At 42.7% G+C, this 25082-nt stretch overlaps 3 protein-coding genes across 4 annotated transcripts; 2 read left to right on the forward strand and 1 right to left on the reverse strand.

Moving 5' to 3' along the window:
* Nucleotides 1-6374: 6374 nt before the first annotated feature.
* cryz (crystallin, zeta (quinone reductase)) lies at nucleotides 6375-18194 on the forward strand. Its single transcript, XM_034153226.1, has 8 exons — nucleotides 6375-6592; nucleotides 9473-9625; nucleotides 10411-10574; nucleotides 11377-11428; nucleotides 13659-13808; nucleotides 14593-14694; nucleotides 15918-16013; nucleotides 17594-18194. Exons 1-8 carry the CDS (start codon nucleotides 6488-6490, stop codon nucleotides 17753-17755), a joined length of 984 nt encoding a protein of 327 aa, XP_034009117.1. The 5' UTR covers nucleotides 6375-6487; the 3' UTR covers nucleotides 17756-18194.
* Nucleotides 18195-19394: 1200 nt separating this feature from the next.
* LOC117500366 lies at nucleotides 19395-22597 on the forward strand. Of its 2 annotated transcripts, none has more exons than XR_004557780.1 (3): nucleotides 19395-19528; nucleotides 21734-21910; nucleotides 22215-22597. XR_004557780.1 is itself a non-coding variant. In XM_034153227.1 (3 exons), the coding sequence occupies exons 1-3, from the start codon at nucleotides 21073-21075 to the stop codon at nucleotides 22466-22468; spliced, it is 792 nt and encodes a 263-aa protein (XP_034009118.1). In that variant the 5' UTR covers nucleotides 21026-21072; the 3' UTR covers nucleotides 22469-22597. The 2 variants fall into 2 exon arrangements, 1 of the variants encoding a protein (XP_034009118.1); XM_034153227.1 differs by lacking the exon at nucleotides 19395-19528 and adding an exon at nucleotides 21026-21433.
* A 1045-nt stretch (nucleotides 22598-23642) lies between these two features.
* LOC117500114 (protein ANTAGONIST OF LIKE HETEROCHROMATIN PROTEIN 1-like) lies at nucleotides 23643-24739 on the reverse strand. Its single transcript, XM_034152812.1, has 2 exons — nucleotides 24686-24739; nucleotides 23643-24554 (listed from the first exon to the last, which is right to left on the reverse strand). Exons 1-2 carry the CDS (start codon nucleotides 24737-24739, stop codon nucleotides 23643-23645), a joined length of 966 nt encoding a protein of 321 aa, XP_034008703.1.
* Between the last annotated feature and the right edge of the window lie 343 nt (nucleotides 24740-25082).

Raw genomic sequence — 25082 nt, forward strand, 5'->3', positions numbered from 1 at the left:
TCGTTGGAGCTCTTGCCCCCCCCCCTCCCTGTGAGCCTAGTGTGCTCCGATTGGTCAGCTCGGCCACTCTGTTCTGATTAGTCAACCACCAGAGAGGTTCCGCCCATGTCTAACAGTGCTTTTTTCGGGTCGCTCTCAGTCTTATAATGGCGTCGGTACAGCCGTATATTTTATACGCTAACTAACCGAACTGTACCTACAACTGTTGTTATAGAAGAGTGTGACGGCCCCAGGGCCTTTGTGCAGGTGTGTTGCAGGTCTTACGATGGGGTGGAGCTGAAGAGGCTAATCAGCGCGATCACGGACACCTCCGGAGCCAAGGTGCTATTAAGCCCAGCTGCCCGGAGTCACACGGCGGCCCCTGTCTCCCTCCAAAGCGGCTGCAGAAGGACGAACTCGGCGATCCTCTCCCCTCGACCACCTATCTCTGCATTTACTACAATAAATGTGCCGTGGTTTTGTAAACTTGTGTATTTCCTTGTCTTTCCGTTGTGGCCTACGAGCCGGTCATAACAAAGAGTAAGTTATTTTTACCTGTAATAAACTACTACTGTTTGATGAGAAATCAAATCATGGTTTGCTATATATGAATGATATGTTATAGGAGCAAATAATTCAGGGAAGAAAGGATAGGCCTACTAAGTATTTCCATTAAACTTTATTTTTAGAAATGTACAAAATGAACATAAATATACATATATACACGGTATATCATCAATTCCTCCCCGTTGTCGGCATCTTGCCTATCTCAGCCGGGGCTTTTTAGGACGATGCATCAGTGTGGTAGTCCCGTCATGTATTGTCCGGCAGGATCTGGCTGGACGAAATCAAATGCAAATCACAAAATATTAGAGAAACTTAGTTGTTTTAGATTCGTTAGTAGTAATTGTGGTAGGAGTGTGGATCTATCTAATCCATCTAATGACCACAGTAAGCTTGCCAGCTAATATGCTAACCTAGCTTTCTTGTTTACTTTGGTAGCTAACACGATATGAACGCTAGCTCGGAGGAACGGCAACTATAATGTAGTGTAATAAAATTACTATGAACAAAAGCTAGTGGTTCATATTAGGCTAGCAATAACGTGTTTATAATTGCAATCTTATACGGGTAGTCTGCTACGTTCGGTCATTCATTGTAACTTGCATGAATACATTGTTTTGCGCTAGCATGTATAGCTAGCCTCGTTAGCTATACATGCAGTATGTACATGTACTGTCACAATGTACGGTAAATCACCCGGAGTATACTGTATGAGTATTCCGTGTGTGTGACTGCAGACATTCTCCTGCCATGACAAACATGTAAGGCCATCTGCTGACATTGTAGTTGATATATTTAAACGCTAGCAACGTCGTTAGCCCAGTAAGCTGGGCTTGTTTAGTGTAATAAAACCACTATGAACAAAAGCTAGTGATTCATATTAGGCTAGCAAGAACGTGTTTACAATTGCAATTGCGGGTAGTCTGCTACATTCATTGTAGCTGGCATAACACAAATGTTTTTCCGAGCAAACCCATGTCTAGCTCCGTTGGTTAGCTCGGTAGCATACACGCTACGCCAGCTATAATGTAATTACGTTTCGCGACTGACCGCACGGCAAATCACCCGGAGTATACTGTCTATGAGTGTGTGAATGCAGACATTCTCCTGCTATGAGATACATGTATGCAAGGCCATCTGCTGATATTAGAGTTGATATATGGAAACGCTAGCAACTTAGTTAGCACAGTTAGCACTGTGTCAATGGCTTAGCAGTCCGACACAGTTTACACATTTAAACAGTCTTGTTTGATAAATACACAAATAACAATGCAAACTTACAGGTTGTGTACCCGAATCTTCCCCTGCTCCAAACGGTCCAAACAAACTAGGAATAGCATCGTCCTTCAGTTTCAAATGCTGTGCATATCCGGCCTCAAACTGGGCAATGTTTTGGAAGCTTTCGTCGTGGTTCTTCCGTCCGGTAGGACAAACAGCTCAGATTTCTCCTCACATTTCAGGAAACAGGTCCTTGGCATTGGCATGACTGGATCGATTGTGAACTGAACAAGAGCTTCCAACAGTAAATGTTAGGCTGGCAGAGCCATAGCTCTTCGGGATTGGTCCATTTCGTTCCGGGTACCGCATGACATCATACGGTACCCGGAACTAAATGGAAGACTCAAATGGGCAGTGACGTATCTCCAACGAGGCATTTTGTATTTTCTGTGTTAGAGTTTTACTCGCTACAGGGTGTACTTTGAGGGTTTTGACTCTGCACACCGTTTACATGCATAAAAACCTTCATAACACACAAGGGGACGGGTAATAACCGGAAAAGCATGACATGGGAGCTTTAACATATTCACAGGAGATCACACTGGATCCAAACACAGCACACGGCTGTTATTATCTGAGGGGAGCAGAAAAGCAACATACATGGAACAACAACAGTCTTATTCTAGTCACCCAGGCAGATTCACTGAATGGAGAGGAAGATTTTAATATGTTGGAGAGGAAGAAACATGTGGAATAGGGTTAGGAACAAGTGGAGAAATGTAAAATCTGAATGTTTCTAGATTTTAGTCAGAATATTGAGAAACAAGTCAGAATTCAGATTTTTTTAATAAACTTTTTTCTTCAGAAAATCTCAGAATTCTGAATAAATATTAAAGCTCCCATGTCATGCTTTTCCGGTTATTACCCGTCCCCTTGTGTGTTATGAAGGTTTTTATGCATGTAAATGGTGTGCAGAGTCAAAACCCTCAAAGTACACCCTGTAGCGAGTAAAACTCTAACACAGAAAATACCTCCCCAAAACGCCTCGTTGGAGATACGTCACTGCCCATTTGAGTCTTCCGGGTACGGCCTGATGTCATGCGGTACCCGGAACGAAATGGACCAATCCCGAAGAGCTATGGTCACACCCAGCGGCGCTGGCCGCACCCTCTGCCAGCCTAACATTTACTGTTGGAAGCTCTGGTTCAGTTCACAATCATCCAGTCATGCCACTGCCAAGGACCTGTTTCCTGAAATGTGAGGAGAAATCTGAGCTGTTTGTCCTACCGACGGAAGAACCACGACGAAGTCAGTGGTTGAAATTTCTTTTTAACACTGTTCCTTCAGAGGTTCGAAGAACCGGCATTTCACAGACGAAAGCTTCCAAAACATTGCCCAGTTTGAGGCCGGATATGCACAGCTTGTTTGGACCGTTTGGAGCAGGGGAAGATCCGGGGACACAACCTGTACATTTGCATTGTTATTTGTGTATTTATCAAACAAGACTGTTTAAATGTGTAAACTGTGTTGGACTGCTAAGCCATTGACACAGTGCTAACTGTGCTAACTAAGTTGCTAGAGTTTCCATATATCAACTCTAATATCAGCAGATGGCCTTGCATACATGTATCTCATAGCAGGAGAATGTCTGCATTCACACACAAAATACCTATTGACAGTATACTCCGGGTGATTTGCCGTGCGGTCAGTCGCGAAACGTAATTACATTATAGCTGGCGTAGCATGTATGCTACCTATCTAACCCACGGAGCTAGAGCTAGGTTTGGTCGGAAAAACATTTTTGTTATGCTACGTTGCTAGCGTTTAAATATATCAACTACAATGTCAGCAGATGGCCTTACATGTTTGTCATGGCAGGAGAATGTCTGCAGTCACACACACGGAATACTCATACAGTATACTCCGGGTGATTTACCGTACATTGTGACAGTACATATACTGCATGTATAGCTAACGAGGCTAGCTGTATGCTAGCGCAAAACAATGTATTCATGCAAGTTACATTGTATGACCGAACGTAGCAGAATACCCGTATACGATTGCAATTATAAACACGTTATTGCTAGCCTAATATGAACCACTAGCTTTTGTTCATAGTAGTTTTATTACACTGCATTATAGTTGCCTTTCCTCCAAGCTAACGTTCATATCGTGTTAGCTACCAAGGTAAACAAAGCTAGGTTAGCATATTAGCAGGCAAGCTGTTCATTACACTCCTACCACAACTACTACTAACGAATCTAAAACAACTAAGTTTCTCTAATATTTTGTGATTTGCATTTGATTTCGTCCAGCCAGATCCTGGCGGACAATCCATGACGGGGACGGGACTTCTACTACTACTACTGAGGCCTCGTGCTAAAAGGCACCAGCTGCGCCCAGGCAAGATGCGAGGAGGAATGGATGATATACCGTGTATATATGTATATTTATGTTCATTCTGTACATTTCTAAAAATAAAGTTTAATGGAAATACTTAGTAGGCCTATCCTTTCTTCCCTGAATTATTTGCTCCTATAACATATCATTCATATATAGCAAACCATGATTTGATTTCTCATCAAACAGTAGTAGTTTATTACAGGTAAAAATAACTTACTCTTTGTTATGACCGGCTCGTAGGCCACAACGGAAAGGCAAGGAAACATACACGAGTTTACAAAACCACGGCACATTTATTGTGGTAAATGCAGAGATAGGTGGTCGGGGAGAGAATCGCCGGGCCGCTGGGATTAATAGCACCGGCTACGGAGGTGTCCGTGATCGCGCTGATTACCCTCTTCAGCTCCATCCCACCGTAAGCCCTGCAACACACCTGCACAAAGGCCCTGGGGCCGTCACACTCTTCTATAACAACAGTTGTAGGTTCAGTTCGGTTAGTTAGCGTATAAAATATCAGCTGTACTGACGCCATTATTACACTGATGTTCCCCGAAAAAAGCGGGCGGAGCCTCTCTGGTGGTTGACTAATCAGAACAGAGTGGCCGAGCTGACCAATCGGAGCACACTAGGCTCACAGGGAGGGGGGGGCAAGAGCTCCAACGAGTCGTTTAGTGGAGAGAGTGAATACTGCTGAATACACATGCTTGACAGAGATGCTGTATGCGAAACCAATGTGAGTTTGGAAAATTACACAGTATAAATCTATTTTAGTATACCTCAACAATGTAATTATGATCAGTGGAAATGGCCATGACATGGGCCCTTTAAGTATATTGAATGTGTCTGCAGTACCCTTTGCTCCAGCAGGTGGCGCTGCTGCGTTCTAACCGCTGTGTAATCCTCAGAAGAGAACACTTTCTAAACAAGTAGAAACGGTTGCCAAAGCAAGCCCATTTAGCAGTGTTCCCCCATGGCTTTTCCTAGAAGCTAGCCTAATATAGATGTGAGTATCAAGGAAACAAGAGTGGCAAATAAATGAAGTGGGAATTAAAACCCGAACGACTAATTACAATTACCTACACATTTACACAGATGGATCTAAGAAGTAAGAATGCGTTCAGAGGAGGGGAATAGATGTGCAGTTATACTGGGTGCCTGCTGCACATGAGGGGGTTCAAGGGAATGAGCAATGCTGATAAATTAGCAAAAGAGGCGTTACAAAAATAAATAGCAATACCAGTTTCACTTGGAAAAGGAGAAGGACAAACAATAATTGAGAAGAAGGGTATGGAAATATGACAGAAAAGGTGGGAGGAAGATCAGAAAGGGAGGAGATACCACTAGTTACAAAAATCAGTCATAATAAAGATCTATACAGAAAGGAACAGACGGGAGGAGATCACCATCACTAGACTCAGACTGGACCATACAGGATTAAACGGCACACTGTTTTTAATGGGAAAAAGCGAAGTTGAAGAATGCAGGGGGTGTGGAGTGAAAGAAAATGTGGAACACATAATATTACACTGCAACATGTACAAAACAGAGAGGGGGAAACTAAGAGACAGGGGGTGTTTCTCAATCGCGAGTAAAGCTGCTTCAGAGCCACTATTTCAAGCATACTACGTCATCGAGTGCCGCCGAAGTACTGTTCCAATCTCCAGCATACTTGGACATCTACCGAGCCCGGCGTACTCCGTTTGGAGAAATATCGAGGCTGCACATGAGTAGACTCCGCGGTCTTAAAATCCCCACAATACTTTGCGCACGGACCAATTTCCCCAAATCTGTGGCGGAAGATGTAAGGCGGGGCCTCTCATATGACGCACACCTGCACACTTGCTAGCCTGTTCCACTCTTCGTTTTCCAAAAATGCCAGGAAGTATTCTTGACTCGCTTCTGAAGCAAGATGCTCGGCAGACATGTGCTACCAAGCAAGCGTACTCGCGATTGAGAAACACCCAGGGTCAGAGAGGCAGGAAGGGAGTGGAGCCTGATGGGGATACTGAGAACAGAAGGTGAGGGGGTAAGAGCTACCAGGAAGGCCATTCTTAAGTATTTGAGTGAAACAGGATTGATTGGAATAATTTAAAACAACGTAAACACAATGGTATAATTCCACAAGTGGTGATAGGATGATATGGTGATACACACTCTTGTACAGTAGGTGGCGGTATAAACCTTAAAGTTGTTTGCAATCCGCCAAAAACCGAGAGAAGAAGAAAAAGAAGAAGTAGAAACAGTAGGCTACTCTAAGCTCCGAGGTGTTAAGGACTGGGACGGCTGTCTTTAAAGTGTGTATACCCGTCTGTGTGTGTGCAGTATGTCGGCCTGCAGGCTGATGAGAGCCATCTCAGTGCGGGAGTTCGGGGCCCCGTCAGTCCTCAGGCTGACCGAGCTGCCCGTCCCTCAGCCCGGACCCGGACAGGTGAGACAGCTGCAGGGGGAAACACACCTGCACACACAGACCTTATTCTGTAAAAGTGACATAAGCTGCTTCAAACTACACTGTTATTCTGGAGTTGATGAAACACGATCTGTATGCAAACAGACTCTACGTTACTGCTCAGCATGCTACTGTTGGGTTTAAAGGTCCCATTGCATCACTCAGTGCTTCCCCTTTACTCCACAAAATGTCAGAGGAAAATTGTGTACTTTTACTCCATTACATTTATTTAATACCGTTTCTTTGCATATTTTGATTAATGATGTATGGAACAATCTGCACAATGACTACGGTACTTTTATTTTGACTGCAGGACTTTTATTCGTAACAGAGTATTCCTGCTCTTTGGTACTTTTTTTTACTGAAGTACAATATCTGAGTACTTCTCCCACCTCTGGCCATGTATGTGTTTCTGTGTGAATGCACTGCATTAATGCACACTGTAATGTAAATCTGGTTTATGGTGCATTGCCTCGATACAATGACAACATGTCAGCAAAGTCAGCAAAGTGCACCATACAAAGTCAGCAAAGTGCACCATACAAACTTTATATATATATATATATATACACTATATAGACAAACATATTGGGACATCCCTCTTAATCATTGAATTCAGGTGTTTCATTCAGTCCCATTGCCACAGTATAAAATCAAGCACTTAGCCATGCAGTCTGCCTTTACAAACATTTGTGAAAAATGGGTCGTTCTAAAGAGCTCACTGAATTCTAACATGGTACTGTAATGCTGCTGAGGCGCAAGTGCATACAAGTGGCCAAAGCTCTGCTGATGGGCCCCTTAGCTCCAGTGAAGCGGATTCTTAATGCTTCATCTTACCAAGTCATTTTGGACAACTCTTTAGGGATGCTCCAATCAGGGTTTTTGGGGCCAATCACCGGAATCAGTATCCGCCGATGCCGATTCCGATCATAGGGTGGGTGGGGGCTATGGGGATCTTCCATTTAAAGTGATGTTTAAAACTCAGTTAATGGGGCTCATTTTTATATTGCTTCAGTTTATAATCGTAACGGATCGAAAAGTTCAGATTAATTTCCAATACATGATGCGCTTCCACAAACAACAAACAACATAATTATTATATTCAAATTAAGTATTATTCAAGTTTACATTAACTTTGGATAATAACACGGGAGAAATGAGCGGAAGCGCTCTCTTTTCCTCTCTCCCTCTCTCTCTCTCTCTCTCCCCTCTCTCTCTCTCTCCTGACAGCCTGTCGGTATCGTCTCATGCAGCTCACTGACCCAGTAATGAGTGACCCGACAGTGAAGAATAAACATATTTATAACTAGTTTAGCTAGTTCCAGAGGTAGGCTAGATAAAATAGCAAAGTGGTTTAGGTCTAACTGTGTGTTTTGCTCCGCTCAGCGGCCCGTCACAGAGGGCGGAGCTGCAGGATTTCTGCTTCACACACGTTGCATAGCGCAATTTTACTGTCATTTTTGGACACCTTAAAATACTGCCAGACCGGTGAACCCATCCCATTGAACACCTTTGGGATGAACTAGAACGGAGAGACAGGCCCTCTCTTCCAACATCAGTGTCTGACCTCAAAAATGGTCTTCTGGATGAATGGGCAAAAATTCCTACAGACACACTCAAACATCTTGTAGAAAGCCTTCCCAGAAGAGTGGAAGCTGTTATAGCTGCAAAGGGGGGACCAACTTCATATGAATGCCTAAGAATTTAGAATAGGATGTCATAAAAGCTCCTGTAGGTGTAATGTGTTGGTGGCCCAATTATTTTGTCTATATAGTGTGTATGTATGTCAGTGACGTGCGGTGAGGTTCATGGCTGGTGAGGCACTGACTCACTGAGTCAGATTTACAGATATTATATTTTGACCTTAATCGAAATATTTGGTTATTTTCAAAAGCTTTTTTTAGTCTGATGCTTCGATTCATTTTAAACAGACCGTTCAACAAAAGGATACCCAAAATCTAAATATTGGATTGTTCTTTCTTAGTAAGATCCCATTTTCATTACAAATGTGGTCTTACCTTGACTTGAAGATGAAGTCCATGCTATCCTTCTGGACAACAATCTCTATTACTTTTTTGTAAAAGTCCTCCTTATCTTCCTCTAGTTTCAAAACAAAAGTCTAGTTTGTTGTTTGCGTCTACCGTCTCTGCGTAGAATAACAGTAGCAACAAGAACCTGTGGGCTCACGTGCGCCCCCTTTAGTGCGGCAGAGGTTATGGCTGCCTCCCCTGGTGCTTTTTTCATTGCCGTTGTATGATGAGGCCAGCGAGCCTAAATATCATATATACGTGAAATAAGTTATTTAGAGGCTATGGATGGCGAGGATAAATGTAATAAAGGGATCTACAAACATTACATTGGTGACCTACAGTGAGATGGTAACAGGCATGCGCTTAGGGCCCGCTTTCCAGCCAGTTTCTGTGGGGTGACGCATTCTGAGGTGAGGCAGAGCTCATCTGTGCCTCACCTTACCCCACAGTAACTGGCTTGAGCGCGCTCACAAAATAAGTGCCCGCGCTAAATTAGTGCCCGTGCTCCAGCAAGTTACTGTGGGCTTACGGCAGAGCACGTCCCTGCCTCACTTCTCATCGCTCCCGTAGCGGAGCTCGGCAAATTTGCTGATTTTGACTATAAAAAGCGATTGGAATCAAACATAAATCACACTTACAACACAGATCAGTGGAGACATTTTATTATTATTACTATTTCGTTTTTCTTTAGTTGTTTTTTCCGTTACATCGGAGTATGACAGGTGAGGCTCTGCCTCCCCTGCCTCTCCTGACTGCACGTCGCTGATGTATGTCTAAGATGTGTCACATGTTTTCAGCTGTTGTGTCTCTCCTCACTGTCTCTCTGCTGCAGGTATTGATCCGTGTCCACGCCTGTGGAGTGAACCCTGTGGAAACCTACATCCGGGCAGGGACATACCCCCGTAAGCCCCCCCTGCCCTACACACCGGGGACAGACGTAGCCGGGGTGGTGGACAGTGTTGGAGAAGGAGTCACTGCAGTTAAGGTCTGTGTTAAAAACACTAAAAACAGAATCAATGGTGGATACATTTCATATTTACTTCATTTTGTTTATTGATATTGCATCCTTGGCCAAATATAATGTAAATAAATACAATTATTTGAGTAGAAATGTTTAATAAATAATAAACTATAGCTGAAAAATATTTAGTCTAAAATAAAAGAAGAATGTATGAAAAATGAGTGTAAATAGTGTATGCACTAAAGAAAATGGGTGTAGGCCATAGACTATGATTAGGAAAGGAAAGTATTGCCTGCACACAAATTAATTAAAATGTTTTTATCCAAGCTGGATCTGCTTCAGTGTGTCAAACATGAACACATCATGGATGAAAACCACCTTCAAAGAGCTACAGCCCCACTCCACTAGCTCATGTTGGCTAATGCTAGCTAGGACTGCTCATTATTTTATGAAAATCGTTGCCCTATAAAATGTCTGTAAACAGTGAAAAATGCCCAACAAGGACATCTCCCAATGTCCAAGGTGATGTCATAAAATGTCTTGTTCCATCAGCCTTATCTCCAAATATATTATTTTCTGAATGATATAAAACTGAGTAAATCCGATCATCTATGTTTTTAAGATGCTTAAAATAGTATTATGTCAATCAGAGCTTGGAGTGGTTTTGGACCAAAAGCATTTAAAGGTCGGTCATTGTGTTCTAACATTCGGTTAACCTGAAGAAAATGTGTTTGAATTGAAGGCTGAGGTAGGAGAGTTAAAGGCTCCTGGTGGATGTACAGTGAATCCATGTTCTGTGTGATGTGCAGGCAGGAGAGCGCGTGTTCACCACAGCCACAGAGTCTGGAGGCTATGCAGAGTTCAGTGTAGCAGCGGAGCAGTGTGTCCACAGACTGCCCGACGCGCTGCACTTCACTCAGGGTGCAGCCATCGGGGTCCCTTACTTCACTGCCTACAGAGCTCTGGTTCACAAGTAAGCCCTGCAGCGCTGTGGCCCTTGGTGCTGGGTCTGGCTCTGACCCTGCATCACTTTTAGCTGATTTGTGCACGTGTTCTTTTGAAGTATCCTTCAACTGCATCGTTTCCACACATCTCCAACTTCCTTACCTTAGGAGGTCATTTCTGTGAATTCACATATTTAACTTCAAGTTGTTCATTTCCGTGATGTGATAAACTCTGAAACGTTTTCAGAAGTTTATAACTATTTTTGACCCCGTCTTTAAGCCCTGATATTTCAAGATATATATGTTATGTTAGGTAAAATGTTAGCAGGAATATAAGTTGCCACACAATTGTGATTGTGTATGATCATGACATTAAAGGAGCCCTATTATTCTCATTTTCAGGTTCATATTTGTATAGGACTGAGGGGATACAGAGAGGTCTGATTAAAGACTCCTGTGGACCTACACTTTTATTCCATAGACGTTAGGACTGCAGGATTTGGAAACAATTACACATTTTGATTATTTTAAAGGGGGCCTATTCTGCTAATTTCACTGCATACTTTGACAGTTTGATCAGAATTCCAAACAGAGATTAACAGTGTGCTGGAGACTGTTGGGAGCACTTGGGGGACGCAGAGCAGCAGGCGATCAGTCCCATGCACTCCTGTCAGGATATACAGACCAGCTAGTATGAAACAAAGGATTTTAATAAGGTTACTAAATATATCTTTATGAAACGGACTAAAGCTTTTTGGTTTTAACCTTTGTGTGGGTTTATTTGAAATGAATGAAATGTCATGTCTCTAACTGCTGTGCTGTGTGTTGCAGAGCTCACACCCAACCTGGAGAGACCGTCCTCATCCACGGAGCCAGTGGGGGGGTACGATGGTTTCTTTCCTTTAACTTTTCTTCATTTAGCTTTTTTTTCAAACTGGTTTTTAATTTGTTGACACATTACAAAGAAAACAAAACAAACAAAATACAGGTCACCAGAGGCAATGCAGCGCTTCAATATGTCCTCAGCAATTAGACCTGTGTTATGATAGAAATGTACCGGGGGCAAAACGCAACATCTTGCAAGAAACAGCGTCTGAGGGTTTCTTAACATTTAACAAACTATGAATGTGACATACCCACTTAACGGGAAGAAACTCAGCTATCAGACAATATTAACAATTTTTTGCTAAACGATACACAAGGGTAATACCCAAGGCTCTGAATTAGCCCTGAGCGAGCTTAGCACGGAGCTCACGGTAGAAATACTTTATTACTTATCGGATCTGCACAAACAAGATATCAGATTAAAGCTGAGATTCCACAGATTCTAGAGGTATCGCGGCAGCAAAGGCAAACCCAGACAACACACCACGTAGCTTTACTGAGCCAAAACGGCAAATATGTCTTACCTTTGCTGTTTTTCTGATCAAAAGTTGTGTTCAATGGCATTAAAACGATAAAAACGCTGCTGAAGGTTAATCCAATGTGTCTGTGTCCCTTTGAAATGATTACTGATAATCCATCATAACATTTATGTCATCAAGAGTAGTTTTCATATAGAGTGTATGAGAGCTGTAACCCAGCTTCCGGTTTTGGGCATGCTGGCTGCACATCACTCTCATTCACCAATGGTAATGTTTAGATGGATTTAGGAACTTCCCCTCGGTTCTATTGGCTCTAACGGTTCAAAAGTGGTGTCAATCACCAAAATCGACTGATGGGTTACAGAGATATGGCAAATACACCCAAATGACCCCAGAGGTGGGGTTATTTTTCTAAACCTCTCTAAAAAGGTCAAATGTCACTTGTTTTGCATCAATCTTGATACAGGGTACTTATTATATGTTATAGTTTGGATTCTTAAAGCTTTTAGTCTAGTATCCCATCATTCAAAGGTGGTTTTCACTATAAGTAATGGGATATTTTTGGACGGAAACTATAATTTACATTTGTTTACTATGTTCAATCTGAATTTACTTTGAAATAAACACATCTATATTGATTCTAACTGTTCTACATCCAACTCACAGGTATATCATTGCTTTGAGAAAATAAATTATTAATTTACCCCTTTTAGAAGTGAAGATATAGTCATTCGTTCTGGGCATGTCATTTTCGAGCCTAAAACCTGAAAAACAGAATGACCTTGGCTTGACCGATTTGGAAAATTGTGGAGTGGTTTTGGGGGTTATTGAGGATGCTGAATGCATTTCAAAATTCAGGATAAAAAATTGCAGTTTTAACCAGAAAGTGTCCATGTTTTTATTCATTTCACATATCCAATAGTTTCAACATCTATTCATGGTAGTCAAAATCAGCCCACCCGGAGTACAAATATGGTCCCTTTCTGGTTTAAACTGCTTTTTTTTATCCTCAACAACCCCGACAACATCTCCAAAACTGTCCAAATCGGTCAAGCCATATTTGACTTTTTGGTCTGCATAGGCTTTAATCAATCAATCAATCAATGTTTATTTATATAGCCCAATGTCCCAAATGTTACATTTGTCTCAGTGGACTTCACAGTTTGTACAGAATATCAGTATGACAATACGACACCCTCTGTCCTTAGACCCTCACATCGTACAAGGAAAAACTTCCCAGAGAAAAACCCCAGAGTTTAATGCTAATTAACGCAACTTATGCTAACTTTGCAAATTGCCCAACATATGCAAGTTATGATCCGGCAGTTTCTATGTGATGGGGACCCCTACTATACATTTCTATCATAAGACTTTGGGCTACTCAACATTTCCGGGTTCACTATGATGACAACTAGACTGTTACACGTGTAGAGTAGACTGGTTAAGCAGGTCAATCCCACTTAGGAAATGAGGAAGAAGTTACAGACTCCTTGTACCAGACAATTTTCCATGGATTATGAAAGAACCCTCTTAATGTGTAAATCCCATTTGGACCAGTACTTTTACTTCTCCCATGTGAAACAATTCATTTACAATGTTTATCCATTCTCCCTTGGTTGGAGCTTCTTTCATAAGCCATATTTAGTCATTGCCTTTTGCTAGCTATCAGTAATACCTAAAGAAGATCCCGGACATTACATTTGACTGGTATTTCAGTCAGCATTTTATTTTCACTTTCTGTGTGTGTAGGTTGGCGTGGCAGCGTGCCAGCTGTCCCGGGCTCTGGGTCTCAGGGTGTTGGGGACGGCAGGGACCCCGGAGGGAATGAAGCTGGCCCTCAACAACGGCGCTCACCTGGCGTTTAATCACAGAGAGGAGGGCTACACACACAAGATCATGGTACACACACACACACACACACACACACACACACACACACACACACACACACACACACACACACACACACACACACACACACACACACACACACACACGCAGGAACACCAAAAGGACGGGAAGTAGTCATGAATGGAGCTCATGAAGCATTTTAACATCTATAACCCAGATTCACAGAGAGAAAGCTCATGTTGGTTCTGTCAGGTGTTGTTGTGGTGTTGCATAATTATAAACTCTGTATTTAAGTGTGTGTGTGTTTATTTTAAAATATACTTGTATTGGTTTTTAAAGCTCTTAATGTTCTTGGGCCAGCTATTTATCAGATTTGTTTTTAACCTAGGAGCCCTTTAGAACAAGTGGTGCTCACTGCAGAGCCATAACCACCTTTAGAGGTTATGGCTCTGCAGTGAGCACCCTCTCCTCTAGAACCCTCAGGTGTCTTTTAATCATACCAGAGGTCAAACAAAGACCCATGGTGAGGCGTCTCTTCATTATCACGGCCCACCACTGTGGAACAGCCTCCCACAGGACCTAGGGCTGTGGGAGCAAACTCAAGACCCACCTTTTTAATTTGGCTTTAAACTGCATTTTATTTTATTCTTATTTTATTCAGTCCTGTGTTGGTACTAGTGTTCTTTTAATCACAAAGCTATGTGTTACTCTGGTTATGGGGAGATATTATTGTAAAGTGTGTATGTGTTTGGTTTGTAGAGCACTTTGAGTTACCTTTGTGTATGAAAAGTGCTATATAAATAAAGTTTTGATTTGTGTGAGTGTGTTGCAGGAAGCCACAGAGGGCCAAGGCGTGGATGTGATATTAGAGATGCTGTCCAATGTGAACCTCAGTAAAGACCTGCAGATGGTGGCCTATGGAGGGCGAGTCGCTGTGAGTAGGTCTGCACCATGGCTCTAAAGAGAGAACTGGGTACGGCGATGGAGGCGGGGCCTCGTTCATTCATGAGAGCTGCTCATTGGCCATGAAGCCAAAATGGCCTGCCGCTCACGAGAGCAAAGCGTCACTAATGACCCCTCATGCTGCCTCTCGAGAGCAGAAGTACCAGTATGTGCGCTCTAGGGCTGCCCCCAATTAGTCGATTAAATGTTAGTCGGCGGAAAAAGTATTTGTCGACAACATTTTCATTGGTCAATTAATAAAACAATTTTTTTTAAAAGCTCCATCCGTGCGCTACATGTGCTATGAGCGTCAGCCGGAAACCCCCTCACACTTCATTCAGAGCTGTGCCTGGTCATTAAGTTAATTTGGTTGGGCAGGAAATCAAAAGTGTGGATCTTTCTGAGTGAGTAAAGGACGAGCAAACTACGACGGCAAAAAGTAGAGCTAGAGCCAAATGTTGTTATAATAACGCTCTTTATCTGAAACTTATTTATTTATTATTTATTTAACTTATTTATAAGTTTATTTGAAACTGAAATGATTTTGGGAGGGAAAAAAAAGAATAAAAAAATATATTTATATTTAGAATCATAATATATCATAAACGTGCGACGATTAGTCGACTAATCGCCTTAATTGACGACTATTCGTCGACTAGAAAAATCTTTAGTCGGGGGCAGCCCTAGTGCGCTCAGAGCATGCGCACTGGAGTTTCCCTTAAGCCCCGCCTCCGGTTTCCCTTAAGTCCCGCCTCCGGTCTCCCGCTCTCTGTCAGTCAGATGAATGGAGAAAGAATTACTCTGGATTCTGCTTTTAGCGTGTTTGACACATTTTAGACCCTAATGATTCAAATAAGGGCTATACAACTGTTCGTACGGGGTAGTTTGTTTAGTTAAAAAGAATATCCGCAGATTTAGAGACGTCTCTTTCCCAATGTAAGTCAATCAGAAACAGAAGAAGATAGTAAGAATTCAGGAATGGTCATAAATGTCCTTTTTTATGTATTAATTGATTGATTGTATTGCTATTGCTTGTTGTTTTCACTATACAGGATACACGTTAGTGTCAAACAGCTGAGTTAGCAGCACTGCTCAGTTTCTGAGTTTCATAGAGATTTGCAAACTGTCCAGTGTTAGTACAGCTACTGTACTGTACTGTCATGTCGTTTGTTCCGGTGTGTCTCAAACTTCATCTGTTTTCCTCTTTTGTTTAAGGTGATTGGCTGCAGAGGCTCCATAGAGATCAACCCCAGAGACACCATGGCTAAAGAGAGCTGCATCATGGGGGTGGCTCTTTTCTTCGCTACACCGGTACAGAGCAGTGACATCACACAGCCATGTTTTAAACCTCATGTCCACTGCAAGCTACAGCTAGTCCCCCATGGAACAGCTGTTTGGTTCTCCATAATCATGAGTTGGAGACATGGTGCTGAGCCGATGAAAGGATCCGAGCTTTGTTTTGGGTTGAACATGATGTCACACCTGATCACAGCTGTGACCCTACATGGGACTACTAAGAATCCTGCTTACAGTATATAGACTGCTTTCTATTTACAGCTGAGAACGAAAATACCTTTTACCAAACGTAGGTTAAAACGAGCAGAACTGTGCAGTAGAAATTAGTAAACATTTCGGAGCCTATTGATGGTATCTGGACTGTTTGAAAAAAGGAATATATAATGACATGTTTAAACACCAGTACGGGTTAGAAGCGTCCCCTTTAGGTATCGGCTCAGCTAACTCAAAAACCTTGACTGGATGTCAGTGCAATGGAACTGACATTCAGTTATTGGAAAGACAATAAATTACAACAGATATATATAGCATAACATCAAGCAACAAAACTCAGCCAAGCAATCTTGATTCTGTTTAGTTTGACACTTGGTGACCTGCAGGCAGCTAGCAGCATTAGGATATACATGTAGTACAGCATACATGACGCAGGTACACATTAATAACATGCTGATAGGACACAGCAAACCTCAGACATGCAGCACAGAGTGGAAACTATTAAAGATTGCAAATTGTTCTAACAATCCTTTATATATTTCATAATTTCCAAAGGCTTGTAAAGCTTAGCATGTGACAAAGGGCAGGACAAGGGACAGGTTAGCTACAAGGGTTCATCAATAACTTACCTACGCAAAACCAAAAATGAACCAACCGAGTCGTGCCGTTTATGATGACAACATTTCTCTGGGTTTAAATCCAGATAAGGCAAAAGCACATACATCCTTCACTCAAGGAGAAGTACAGATACTCGTGTTTAAAAATACTCTGGTAAAGGTTGAAGTACAGACTAAAGCTTTTTACTCAAGTAAAAGTAAAGAAGTATGGGCTGAAGTAAAAAGCAGAAGAGACCAGCTGGTCACTGGACCTCACTTTATAGAACATTAAAGAACTTCTATTTCAAATTGTATTATTGTCAGTGCTAGCAGTTGTCTTGCTGCCTCCTGCCTTGCGCCGTTGAAATACCTTCGTAGGATACCAGTAGTTGCTTCCTGCTGACTGCCAGCGTTGGCACAGCTCCGTGGATCATGGGAAACGAGCTGAGTTCTCATTGGTCCCTCTTCTTTAGAGAGGACCAGGAAAAAAATGTAAATAGGCGCTCAATGACTAAATAATAATGATCACGCCACCAAATGCAGATTCAAACTAAATCCTGTTTTGAAAATGTGAAAAGAAGAGAGTACAGGTATGTGTGTTAGGAGTAAAAGTCAAAAGTTATGAAATAAATTGTGGAGTAAAGTACTGATACCAGAAAAATCGACTTAAGTAAATTAGCGAAGTATTTGTACTTCACTATTTCCCACCTCTGTTTCTATCCTACTCGCACCTGAGAGGCTGTCACACGGTTTATTGGAACATATCTGATGTACTTCCTGTTTCAGGCGGAGAGCCGGCAGTGTGCGGCGCTGCTGTTGGCGGGGGGGGAGGCCGGCTGGCTGCGGCCCGTCGTCGGCTCTCAGGTCCCACTGGACCAGGCCCCCCAGGCCCACCATGATATCATCCAGTGTCCCGGGGCTGCTGGGAAGATCGTCCTGACCATGTGATGAGGAGACCACCATAAAGGGGAGGGGCTTACTACATCAATGATATTATCCGGTTACATTACGCTTAAAATAATGACTGGAGATCACCTTTTGAAATGAGAACTAATGTCCTCATTTATCATTACTGCCTCTTTGTAAATCATGAGCACTAGAATATGTGGAGGATCACTGTCTAAAACATCAGTTAATCATTAATGATGATAACATGACCTACGAATCAACATTTCATCAGAAATGTGACTATATAATATAACAATAAGGTTTGAAAGACTCTTGAGAAGATGGACACTATGAATATGTATTTTCATGAATAGTTTGACAAATGAAGTGATGAATAAAACACATTTCTCTATTTTCTTTTCTTTTCTGATGTGAAAAAACAATATTGAAATTTACCAGTGGTGAAATGTAAAGTAAAATAAAGTATTTTTACACAGTAGTATTTTCTACTTTTACTTGAGTGAAATATCTGAGTACTTCCACCATTGAAATTTAGGAAGATGACATGGGAAGGAGCAAAGTGAACGGCTCATTTCAAACAGCACATGTGCATCTCAGGTGACAGCTGGCTCTACTGAGCATGCTCAGAGACACACAGGTAACCTTAGCTACACACACGGGCTGCGTTTCACTTCGGTTATATGGATTCCTTGCGTCGTTTCCCTGCGACTAGTCCCTCCCACCAGGGAAGCATGGAGAGACGCAAGGAAACCACGAGAAGCAGGGAAATGAGTTTTAAGAGCAATGGGACGTCCTTTCCTCCGGAGCGTCACGTGAAGCGACGTCCGTTTGTGATGACGCCGCACAGCTGTTCGTCTGACAGCAACCAGCTCTTCACACACACCCCCGCCTCTGTTAGTACACATTTACTGACACAAACATTTGTATCATCTGTTGTAGACCCAAATAAATAAAATCAAATAAGAACTCATTCTCAAAAAAGATAAACGCCATTCTTAAAATGTATAAACGAACATTAGTTAGATTAATATTGATTAGAGTACACAATAGAAATAAAATAATTCAGAGAAGAAAAAGAGATATGTTATCTATCAAAACCCAGTTAGATTAACATTCATTGGATTGCACACTTTGTTTGTGTGGATATGTAGCAAATTAACATTTTAAATAGTACTTAATGACTGACTGAATGGAAATGACAATAAATGAAAATGTAAAACGAAAAAGCGATCATGTAAATGTTTCCAATAAATGAATAAAATAATTTTTGACCACTTTGTTGTTCAGATATATCACATATTTGTAACTGAATGATGCATTCATTGAAACAAAACACAGTATAAACTGAGGAGTGAGTCCCGTGAGTTTCATGTGTTTTCTTCACTCCGCTGGGAAACTGCTCTCATGTCAAGAAGCATCAGATCAGTGCATGCGCTGCATCGTCCAATCAGTGCGCGATACACAGTAAGGGGGCGGGGCGAGTGTCTGAGGATTTCATCGAAGGATGGTCTGGTGGTTCCTCGATTATAGCTCCTCCGTTATCGCTCCTCGCTCCTCGGTCCTCGGTCCTCCGGCAAAAATAAGGCCATTGGGACGCTACTCAAGATGGCGCAGACAAATCAACTTCCGGTGAGACCGAGACCGAGGAGCGAGGAAAAGAAAAATAAAAAATAAGAGAAGTGAAACGCAGCCACAGTCACACAGTATCTGCTCTGCACTGCAGCAACATGACGGAGAGCTACACATCAGGGCTGTGTATTAATATCTCAGTGGAGTGTACCATGTCATCAGCAGGGGTGTTCTGATCAACAGGTGAGCAGCTTGTTTCAATGATCTGAAACGAATCACTGTTTGTTTAGTTGAAGTGTAGAAGAGGATCAATATCTGTGCATGGCAGGAGAACAGCTCCTCACAACAGCTCTCTGTGTGTTTGTCAATCAGCTGTGAGTATACATAACATATACAGTATATATATATATATATATATATATATATATATATATATATATATATATATGTATGTTTGCTCTTCTATTGAAGTATTTGAACCGCCTCATGAAAATATTTAGTCAACGCTGGGAACCACTGAACAAGAAGGTTCAAGGAATTTGATTCACAAATTGAGGTTAAAGTTCCTAATAGGTTCATGATTTGATATGTATTTTAAATCTAATACCAAAAGAGAAATGTGATGTGTCTTGTGCAGGGCACTGGTAAGGGCCTCTAATGGCGCGTTTCCACTACACGGCCTCGCTCGGCCCCGCTCGGTATGGCTGGGCCTCGTTAGGACTGGCTCACTTTATGGCGCATTTCCATTACAGTTTAGGAACTGGGGCAGTATCTATAGTAACGCAGTGTAGGCGGAGCCGTGACGTGATCTTCAGAGGACCCCAGAAAAACAACACAGCCGTTAGCTGTTAGCACTCAGAGCTCACAGCTCCTCATATATGTTCAGAAACTAGACAAAAGTTAAACAAGTACAAACCACAGACTGCCTGTGTCATGGTGAATACAGTCGCTGCTTTATTTATGTCTGTATAGGCCGTTGTTGTGAGTGTGGACGGTCGGAGCATATACTGCGTTAGCTTAGCCAATCTCCATTTAGAAAACAAGCATTTTAAAAGGTTTTTCCCCTGCCGTCTGTCTGCAGACTTGACAAAGCATTAATTCATGGTTTTTACTAACCGGTATCAGTATGTTGTTACTTCGGCATCATTTTGAAACGTGTATTACAATTAAATCACGGTCAAATATGTCCATCTTGTTGTAGTTGTTGCCCCCTTGCCAGCGACGCTCTCTCTAGTTTAGCATACTCAGCCCGACTCAGCCTCGTTGTCTCTGGCCCTGGACCCACGATTTTATGAGGCCAGAAAAACTGTGAATTAGGACCCGCCGGCCGGTACTAGGCCAAGTGGAAACGCAACCAAAGACGGGCCGCTGACGTCACAGCCCTCTTAAACCGGGCTGCGGGCTGTAGTGGAAACGCGCCATAACGTGCTTCAGTGAAAGACAGGCTGATGAAATGGTTTTGGGTCATCAGTAGTGGTCTGGGGACACATATGGCGCAGTTCCACTGCAGCGCGGAGCTCGCTTTAAGCGTGCCGTGTCGTGCCGTCCCCTTTTTTGGTTGTGCTTCCACTAGGCCTAGTTCCGGCGCGGCACGGCGCGGGGCCACTTTTTCACCTCTTTTCTGGCCCTAGAAAATTGTGGTTCTATCGAGGCCACACTAGCGGGCCAACAACTGGGCGGACTGCTGATTGGTCAGAGAGAATCGTCACAATTCTCGCGAGAGTTGATCATCCCTAGCGTCGCATATAATGTGACGCTTGCAGCATTTTTGAAAACAGAAGCTAGAAATGGCAAAAAAAAGCACACCGTGGTCCGTTGACGAGGTCACGACGTTCCTCCATCTGATAGCAGATGATAAAATACAGCGGGAGCTCGACGGCACAACTCGGAACCTAAAAGTTTTCCAGGAGGTCTCTGCACTGTTGTCCGTACGCGGATACTCAAGGACTTTCCAGCAGTGTAGGGACAAATTGAAAAAGCTGAAGAGTGAATATCGAGCCGTCAAGGACCACAACGGCCGGAGTGGTTCGGATAGTAGAAGCTGGAAGTGGTTCGACCTCATGGACGATATTTATGGCCATAGACCGTCCAGCGTTGGGAGGGAGGGAGGCCTGGACTCTGCAACCGCGTTGCTGGAGTCTCTGCATGGTAAGTCTTTGCTAACGCTCTGTTATTTGCTTGAAAACGTTGTGTCCCTATCTATTATAAAGCTCACTTCTAACAAACAAGTCTATTTTATCCTTACATTTAAGTTCTACAACCCATGCTTGTATGGATCCCCGAAGAGCTACATAGCTAGGGCAGATAGCATTAGCTAGAGCTATTGTTTGCTACCACCACATGTGCCATTGTTTACGTTCAGTTTTTCTTTTCTACAGTTGTTGTTGTTGCTATTTAGTATTGTGCTGCAGTAGTTTGTGGAATTAACAAGTCATGTTGCTGTTCTAGATGATGCCATTGTCTCGAGTGAGGAGGAACAGTCCCGAATAGTGGGTGATCCGTCCTCGTCGTCGTCGTCGAATCCAGAAGGGACCCCAACTCGACCCCAGACACCAGGCCCAACCGAACACCCGACAACTCAACCACCAACGCCGAGTGCCATCGCGACACCGCAGCGTGTTCTAGGTAAGAAATAGGCATGGCAAAACGACTGCAATTGTGACTTTTTTTTAAACTTTAGATCATCCATCGTCAGTAAGTAAAATAAGCTATACCAGTGTGTGGAAGTGCTCTGTTACAAGTAACTAGCTAGTAAGCAGCTAGTACAATTTTGTGTGACATCCTATTATATACATATATTTATATTCATTATCAACAGGCTGGACATAATGTAATTCACTTTCACAATCATTGTGTGACCTGTACCTGTCCTGTGTTTTTCATTGTTATTGCTAATTCTTATTGCTATAATTATCTTATCATCATACAGGCAAGAGGAAACGAGGAGGAGACGAGCACCTAGCACAGGAGGAACGGCACCATGTGCGGAGCCTGGCCCAGGTGGATCGGCACTGGCAGCTGACCATGGAGGCTACTGCCCGGGCAAGGCAGGAGGAAATGGCCTTCAGAAGGGAGGAGAACGCTCAAACGCAGGCATTTAACATAGCCTTCCTGCGCACTCTTGGCCAGGTTGTGGACAGCCGACGTGGCCCGTCTCTTCATGAAGATGACCAACCTCTGTAATTGCCACAGTAGTGTCTTGTACATGTTTTACCTTTTTTTTTTTTTTTTTTTTTAATGCCATGCCTTTTTATGCTGCAGCAACATTTTTAAATTTTGTACAATATCTTGCTTTTTTATGCTGCAACACATTTTTTTATTTTGTACAATGCCATGGCTTTTTTATAATTCAATAAAGTACTTCTCATCTTATCTCTTGTTGATAAATGCATCGTCTGATTTCCTGCCATAATCTGATTAACCAACTGATTTTCGGGACCATGTAAACAAAGTCACTGGGTTGCCACTCACACACAATTTTGTCATCCAATCATAAACAGAAATGAAATGTACACGTTTCATTAAAGGCCTTTAAATCAGCAGAACAAAATCACTGAGAATTGTGTCTTAGTCCAACGTTTAAAAAAAAATGCACATATGCACATAATTTTGAGGCTGAAGTTATAGGCCTATATTTGTTCTAAATAATAATAAAAATAGGCTACTAATAACATTTGGGGATCTAACATTGTACATGAATTTATAAAGCAATAAGAAACACCAGTTAGGAAAAAGGGCATAAGATAAAAAGGGAATTCGAAGAATAGATTTAAAGCAAGAAATAGTTTGCTAGCTTCAGGTCCTCCTCTAAAACATTCTTTGGTAACTGACACATTAAAGTCGAAGACTACCTTTTATAAATAAACTGGAAGGGGGTATTTCGGAAAAAAAACGGAAAGAGGATGATAAGAGATCATTTGTATTTGTTTACTTGGATATTTGCTTAATTTAGAGATTTTCTTTTCAGGATCTGATATTTGCTCAAATGTTCTTATTATGGGGCAGTACTTACTGGTACTTGACATTCTAATATTTACTAAATAGTCAATTCTGATAACATTTTTTGGTTTAAATCATTTGACAAACACATGTATGTGAAAGAGAAAAAAAGATTTATTTATGTTCAACACAATGTAGTAATAATAAACACAAAACAAAATGTCACTACCCTTAAATGGCCCACAATCTTTCAATTGCTATTCAGGTAGCGCATCAAACCCTCTCTTATGTCAGTGCCCCCCTCCTCTGCACCTTGTGCCACTGCCACTGCTACCCCAGGCTCTGCTGCTGCTGCTGGTGCATCCCATTCATCATCGTAGGCCTCTCCATGACTCTCGCAGAGGTTATGCAGAGCACATCATGTCAGCACCATAGATTTCACAAGGTTCACATCACAGTCATTCCTTTTCATGAGGCAACGCCACCTTCCCTTCAGTCTACCAAATGCGTTTTCGACCACTACCCGTGCTCTGCAAATGCCCTTGTTGTAGATCACATGTTCTGCTGTCAGCTGTCTATTGTCAGGGAACGTTTTCATGAGCCAGTTTTGTAAGGGATAGGCATTGTCTCCCAGGATGTAGTAGCCAGCATTAACCCCACCAATGTTCCTGGTGCAAGCTGGAAAGTAGTTGCCACGACTGGCCAACTCCCACAATGAGGACAGCCTCAAAACCCGAGCATCATGCATGCTCCCAGGCATTCCTGCAAACACATTCCAGAAATGTCCCCTACCATCAACAACTCCTTGAAGGATGATGGAGTGCCAGCCTTTACGGTTAAAATAGTCACAGTGGTATTCCTGTGGTGCCAAGATGGGTATGTGTGATCCATCAATAGCACCTACACACTGTGGGAGCCCCCACCTCGTCTCAGTGTAGTCGGCCATTTCTGCAAACTTCGCCCGGTCTGGTGAACGAATTAGTTCCGGCACTAACAAAGTCTCTGCAGCAGCACAGAAGTCGTGCACACACCGGCACACAGTTGTGTTGCTCACCCCGAAAAGATGTCCAATGCTTCGGTACTCTGAGCCGGTCGCAAGCTTCCACAGTGCGATGGCCACCCTCTTCTTTAGAGGTATACACTTGCGGAATGATGTGTCCTGTCTCTCCATCGCTGGCCGCAGTTTGTTGCACAGGTAGGTGTATGTGTCCTCAGACATCCTAAAGTTTTCCACCCACTGAGTGTGTGTGAAAGACGGAACAATCACACCCCACCACTCGGTAGCTCGGTCGAGCATCCAAACACATGGTCTGCGGCGGCGACCTAACGTCTGAAATACACAAACAAAAGCATACATATTTTAATACATAAAAGTGGTAGCTACAATTAATTAAATACTTGAAACACTTTGGTCGTATAGTGAGCGTGAAACACATTGCTAGTTAGCGAACGTTAGCTTACCGAGTAGCGTTGAGTCGTGCCGGAGTAGTCTCTGCCGCTTTCTACGATTGCCATAAGTCTCCCATGAGCTTCTTCTCTATTACGTCTTGCTATAAGCCGCCTTTTTCGAAACAAAGTCTTCCTTCTTGCTGTGATAAAACACCACAGACACAGAAACAACTTAACGATGGTATCCACATCCTCCATTGTTGCGTGTTTCGTCAGTTGTGTCGCATTGAAGATGACGTCACGGCAGTTGTATGCAGCGTCGCTCCGCCTACACTGCGTTACTATAGTAACTACCCCAGTTCCTAAACTGTAATGGAAGCGCAGCATGAAGTGAGTCGGCCCTGTTAAGGCCCAACGTGGCCAAGCCGTACCGAGCCGTACCGAGTGTGGCCGAGGCCGACCGTGTAGT

The sequence above is a fragment of the Trematomus bernacchii genome, unplaced genomic scaffold, assembly GCF_902827165.1.
Source record: "Trematomus bernacchii unplaced genomic scaffold, fTreBer1.1, whole genome shotgun sequence".
NCBI classification, from domain to species: domain Eukaryota; kingdom Metazoa; phylum Chordata; class Actinopteri; order Perciformes; family Nototheniidae; genus Trematomus; species Trematomus bernacchii.